The sequence below is a fragment of the Epinephelus lanceolatus genome, chromosome 18 (genome assembly GCF_041903045.1).
Source record: "Epinephelus lanceolatus isolate andai-2023 chromosome 18, ASM4190304v1, whole genome shotgun sequence".
Taxonomy (NCBI): Eukaryota; Metazoa; Chordata; class Actinopteri; order Perciformes; family Serranidae; genus Epinephelus; species Epinephelus lanceolatus.
Window position 1 is genome coordinate 43,591,504 of NC_135751.1, and position 6,343 is coordinate 43,597,846.

The 6,343-nt window shown below is 49.1% G+C and overlaps 1 protein-coding gene across 1 annotated transcript; it reads right to left on the minus strand.

Annotated features, from left to right (window-relative positions):
* Nucleotides 1-484: 484 nt before the first annotated feature.
* Nucleotides 485-6,102, minus strand: gh1 (growth hormone 1). Its single transcript, XM_033645914.2, has 6 exons — nt 6,026-6,102; nt 5,785-5,918; nt 5,575-5,691; nt 3,157-3,300; nt 2,879-3,025; nt 485-786 (listed from the first exon to the last, which is right to left on the minus strand). The coding sequence occupies exons 1-6, from the start codon at nt 6,033-6,035 to the stop codon at nt 724-726; spliced, it is 615 nt and encodes a 204-aa protein (XP_033501805.1). The 5' UTR covers nt 6,036-6,102; the 3' UTR covers nt 485-723.
* Nucleotides 6,103-6,343: the final 241 nt, after the last annotated feature.

The window sequence follows — 6,343 nt, forward strand, 5'->3', positions numbered from 1 at the left end:
GGGGAGCTGTTCCCTCAGACACCAGGAGGAACTGTTCCCTCAGATATCAGGAGGAACTGTTCCCACAGATATCAGGAGGAACTGTTCCCACAGACATCAGGAGGAACTGTTCCCACAGATATTAGGAGGAACTGTTCCCACAGATATCAGGAGGAACTGTTCCCTCAGACATCAGGAGGAACTGTTCCCACAGATATCAGGAGGAACTGTTCCCTCAGACATCAGGAGGAACTGTTCCCTCAGACATCAGGAGGAACTGTTCCCACAGATATTAGGAGGAACTGTTCCCACAGATATCAGGAGGAACGGATCCCTCAGACATCAGGAGGAACTGTTCCCTCAGACACCAGGACGAATGTCCCCTCAGACATCAGGAAGAACTGTTCCCTCAGACACCAGGAGGAATGTTCCCTCAGACATCAGGAGCAACTGTTCCCTCAGACATTAGGGGGAACACAAGGCTGAAGACACAAACAGAGACATGTTTGAATGCAACACAGCACACACTTTATTACACATGGTGACAGTATGATATCACTTCCTGTTGATGGCTGTCATCATAATAACACCTGCTCCAACAAACAACTGAACACAGGCTAACACTGTGGCTAACACAAATGCTAATGCTAATTAGCAGAGTCAGAAAACATGTGGGCGGGACTACAGAACACACAGCATTACATCATCCACATGGGAGCGTGTCTTCATACTGGAGAGGCGGGGCTACAGGGTACAGTTGGCCTCAGGAGAGAGTCGACATTTAGCCACCGTCAGGTAGGTCTCCACCTGGAAACACAAACATCATCATCATCTGTGGCTCAGAGATAGAGCGGGTTGTCCACCAATCAGAATATCGGTGGTTCAAACCCTGGCCCCTCCAGTCTGCAAGATACTGAACCTCAAATAGCTCCCGATGATGCTTCCATCGGTGTGTGAGTGTGTTTAAACTGAATATAAGGTGGCACCTTGTAAGGTAGCCTCGGCCACCAGTGACACAGCGGCCATGTTTATTCTTTGTTAGTGGAACGTTCACGACAGATACACGTCACCATCAGAGAGGAACACACGGGGTAGGAGGAAGTGCGGTGGACCATGAGACGAACGCCGCTCATCACTTCCTCCCACTACCCAGCCAGACGAAGGTGAGGAGAGTTTGGACTGCCCCCCAACATCCACAGCTGTTGTTCCCTTGTGTTTGCAGAGACCTGACTCTGCCCACAAGTCTCCGTGTTCTGTTCATCCTGTGCAGCGTGAACGTTCTGCAACTACATTTGGTTCTAAATCCTCCTTAGACTCCGGACACCTCAACATACTCATCCTCCTTGCCCTCACAGCAGCCTTCGACACCATCAATCACTCCATCCTGTTCTCCCAACTGGAATCATCTCTCCACATCACCGGCACAGCACTCTCCTGGATTCAGTCCTACCTCACCAACCGACACCAGTTCATCAGTATAAACAACTGCACCTCCCCCACCACTCCCCTGTCCCAGGGTGTCCCCCAGGGATCGGTGCTTGGTCCCCTCGTCTTCATCCTCTACATGCTCCCCCTTGGCAAGATCCTCCGTCATCACGGCCCCCCAGTTCCACTGCTACACTGCCGACATCCAACTCTACATCTCCACCAAAGCCATCACCAACACCACCCACTCCACACTCACCAACTGTCTCACTGAAAAAAACATCATGGATGCAAACAAACTATCTCCAACTGAACAGTGACAAATCGGACATAATCATCATTGACCCCACATCCGGCACCAAAGCCACCCACAACCTCTGCCTCACCTTCGATAACTGCACTCTGTCTCCCTCACCACACACCCGTAACCTAGGAGTCATCCCTGACAGCCAGCTAAGATTTGATCACCACATCAATCACTTCACCAGAACTGCCTTCTTCCACCTCAAGAACATCGCCCGTCTCCGCCCCTCACTCACCTCTGCTGCAGAAACCCTCATCCACGCATTTATCACATCCAGACTAGACTATTGCAATATCATCCTCTATGGCTCATCATTCAAACTCCTCAATAAACTTCAATACATCCAGAACTCAGCTGCCCGCCTGCTCACCCACACCCGCTCCCGAGACCACATCACCCCTGTCCTCCAAAACCTACACTGGCTCCCCATCACACATCGCATACAGTTCAAAATCCTCCTCCTCACACACAAAGCACTCAACAACCAGGCCCCCTCCTACCTCACACACCTACTCCACCACCGCACCCCCTCCCGCGACCTCCGCTCATCTGAAGGAAATCTCCTCTCACTACCTGCACGGACCAAGCACCGACCCTTTAGGGACAGGGCCTTCTCCTTCGCTGCCCCCTCCCTGTGGAACTCACTCCCCAAACCCATCTGTATCTGCACACACCTCCCAACATTCAAGACCATGCTTAAAACTCACCTTTTTAAATCAGCTTTTAAATTCAAATAAACACAAGAAGTTTGTGCTCTAATAAAAAAAAAAAAAAGGGATCAGCACTCAATGAATAACCTCCTAAGCCCTACGATAAGCTATTATGGCAAGGCTTAACTATACAGACCAGTGAGCAGTGATAACTAACATGTCTTTGGGGTCATCGGGTGGGAACCTCCTTTCACCGGTGTTTCGTCTAGTTAGTCCCACGACACCTCCAGGAGGCTAGACAGTGATCTGACAGTGATTTTAATGTATAAGTTTGTGTGTTTTATACTGTTTTATTGCTGTTTTCGAGTTTTATTCTGACTTAGCTCTATTTTATGATTTTTTAAAAAAGCTGTATAGTGTCTTTGAGCATTTGTTAAAAGTGCTTACAAATAAAATGTATTATTATTATTAAATGAATTTTAGATCATGACATCATCACCGTCCTCCTCCTCTTCCTCACCTTGTGCATGTCTTTCTTGAAACAAGCCAGCAGTTCGTACGTTCGTCGCAGCGACTCGTCGGCGCCCAGACTCTGATAATAGTTCCCATAAGGAGCCAACTGGAGGGCGGAGCTGTCAGGGAAGAGCTCCGCTCCGTCCTGATTGGCCTGCAGGATCAGGTGGTTAATCACATGGTTAGATCAGCTGATCAGGTGAGACTGATGTTTATAGTGGGTGTGTGTGTGTGTGTTTGTGTGTATGTGTGTGTGTGTGTGTGTGTGTGTGTGTGTGTGCTGACCCTGATCAGCAGCAGGATCCCGGTCTTCAATTCAGACAGTTTGGGAGAAATCTGGTTTCTGGGAGCAGAACCTCCGGACAGGGACCGACTGGGGAACTCCCAGGACTCCACCAACCGATAGGAGATCGACAATAGCTTCAACACCTGCAACCAATCAGACGACAAGACAGAGACAACAGTGTCAACACGTCTAACCAATCAGACGAGAGGACAGAGACGACAGCTTCAACACCTGCAACCAATCAGACGACAGGAGAGAGACAACAGCTTCCTGGAGTGTAGCAGAGTGCAGTAGTGTGACGTCGAGTGTAGTAGAGTGTAGTAGTGTGACGTCGAGTGTAGCAGAGTGTAGTAGTGTGTCGTCGAGTGTAGCAGAGTGTAGCAGAGTGTAGTAGTGTGTCGTCGAGTGTAGCAGTGTGTAGTAGTGTGACGTCGAGTGTAGCAGAGTGTAGCAGAGTGTAGTAGTGTGTCGTCGAGTGTAGCAGTGTGTAGTAGTGTGACGTCGAGTGTAGCAGAGTGTAGCAGAGTGTAGTAGTGTGTCGTCGAGTGTAGCAGTGTGTAGTAGTGTGTCGTCGAGTGTAGCAGAGTGTAGTAGTGTTTAGTAGGGTGTCGTCGAGTGTAGCAGAGTAGTAGTGTGACGTCGAGTGTAGCAGAGTGTAGTAGTGTGTCGTCGAGTGTAGCAGAGTGTAGTAGTGTGTAGTAGTGTGTCGTCGAGTGTAGCAGAGTGTAGTAGTCTGTCATTGAGTGTAGCAGAGTGTAGTAGTGTGACGTCGAGTGTAGCAGAGTGTAGTAGTGTGTCGTTGAGTGTAGCAGGGTGTAGTAGTGTGTCGTCAAGTGTAGCAGAGTGTAGTAGTACGTCGTCGAGTGTAGTAGAGTGTAGTAGTGTGTCGTCGAGTGTAGCAGATTGTAGTAGTGTGTCGTCGAGTGTAGCAGAGTGTAGTAGTGTGTCGTCGAGTGTAGCAGAGTGTAGTAGTGTGTCGTCGAGTGTAGCAGATTGTAGTAGTGTGTCGTCGAGTGTAGCAGAGTGTAGTAGTGTGTTGTCGAGTGTAGCAGAGTGTAGTAGTGTGTCGTCGAGTGTAGCAGAGTGTAGTAGTGTGTCGTCGAGTGTAGCAGAGTGTAGTAGTGTGTCGTCGAGTGTAGCAGAGTGTAGTAGTGTGTCGTCGAGTGTAGCAGATTGTAGTAGTGTGTCGTCGAGTGTAGCAGAGTGTAGTAGTGTGTTGTCGAGTGTAGCAGAGTGTAGTAGTGTGTCGTCGAGTGTAGCAGAGTGTAGTAGTGTGACGTGGAGTGTAGCAGAGTGTAGTAGTGTGTCGTAGAGTGTAGTAGTGTGACGCCGAGTGTAGCAGAGTGTAGCAGAGTGTTGCAGCGTGACGTTGAGTGTAGCAGAGTGTAGTAGTGTGTCGTCGAGTGTAGCAGAGTGTAGTAGTGTGTCGTCGAGTGTAGCAGAGTGTAGCAGAGTGTGGTCGTGTGACGTCGAGTGTAGCAGAGTGTAGTAGTGTGTTGTCGAGTGTAGCAGAGTGTAGTAGTGCATTGTCGAGTGCAGCAGAGTGTAGTAGTGTGACGTCGAGTGCAGCAGAGTGTAGTAGTGTGTCGTTGAGTGTAGCAGAGTGTAGCAGAGTGTAGTAGTGTGTCGTTGAGTGTAGCAGAGTGTAGCAGAGTGTAGTAGTGTGTCGTCGAGTATAGCAGAGTGTAGTAGGGTGTCATCGAGTGTAGCAGAGTGTAGCAGAGTGTAGTAGTCTGACGTCGAGTGTAGCAGAGTGTAGTAGTGTGTCGTCGAGTATAGCAGAGTGTAGCAGAGTGTAGTAGTGTGACGTCGAGTGTAGCAGAGTGTAGTAGTGTGTCGTAGAGTGTAGCAGAGTGTAGCAGAGTGTAGTAGTGTGACGTAGAGTGTAGCAGAGTGTAGCAGAGTGTAGTAGTGTGTCGTCGAATAAAGCAGAGTGTAACAGAGTGTAGTAGTGTGTTGTCGAGTGTAGCAGAGTGTAGTAGTGTGACGTCGAGTGTAGCAGAGTGTAGTAGTGTGTCGTCGAGTGTAGCAGAGTGTAGCAGAGTGTAGTAGTGTGTCGTCGAGTGTAGCAGAGTGTAGTAGTGTGTCGTCGAATAAAGCAGAGTGTAGCAGAGTGTAGTAGTGTGTCGCAGAGTGTAGCAGAGTGTAGTAGTGTGTCGTCGAGTGTAGCAGAGTGTAGCAGAGTGTAGTAGTGTGTCGTCGAGTGTAGCAGAGTGTAGTAGTGTGACGTCGAGTGTAGTAGAGTGTAGTAGTGTGTCAGCGAGTGTAGCAGAGTGTAGCAGAGTGTAGTAGTGTGTCGTCGAGTGTAGCAGAGTGTAGCAGAGTGTAGTATAGTGTCCTTCGAGTGTAGAGCTGTGTAGTAATGTGTCGTCAAGTGTAGCAGTGTGTAGCAGAGTGTCGCACACTGCAGGACTCACGGAGCTGCGCTGCGTCTCGTGCTTGTCGATGGGGCTGATGATGTAATCAGAGTTACAGAAGTCCTGCAGGAAGATCTTGTTGAGCTGTCGCTGCTCCTCCGTCTGCAGAGTGCTCTCCTAACAAACACAAACACACACTGAGGGTTAATGACATCACAAGTCTTTGTCTCTGATGTCACTGTCCGTCTCTTCCAGCCGCTGAAGACTTACAAAGTCGGAGAAGAGTCTCTGAGCAAGCAGGTGGAGATGTTGAACTCTGCTGACGGCGATGGAGAACAGACGCTGGCCGTCTGTGATTGGCTGAGAGGAAACACCCAGAGACACTACTGACAGCAGGAGGACGACTGAGAGACAGACAGGTAGGAGACAGGTGAGAGACAGGTTAGACAGTCAGACAGGTAGGAGACATATAACCAGTAACGGAGCAATGTCTCAGGTCCTGGTGTCTCACCTCGGTCCATGGCTGGTCTGGGATCAGGTCTGGCTCTGGTGGATCAGGTCTGAGTTCAGCTGCTCAGAGCATTCTGATGTTCTTGGCTCAGTTTTTGGTTTTATAGAGGAAAAGCTGATGATTTAATTCATTGACAGAAACATGACACGAACAAACAACTGCCACCTGTGTGTGTGTGTGTGTGTGTGTGTGTGTGTGTGTGTGTCAGTCACACCTTCATCATAATATTTAAAGCAGATATAAAACAAACTCCTGATTGGTGGATTCTGAGCTGAAAATATTCCGACATGAAAAACAAGTCAATGTCATGACGTCAGA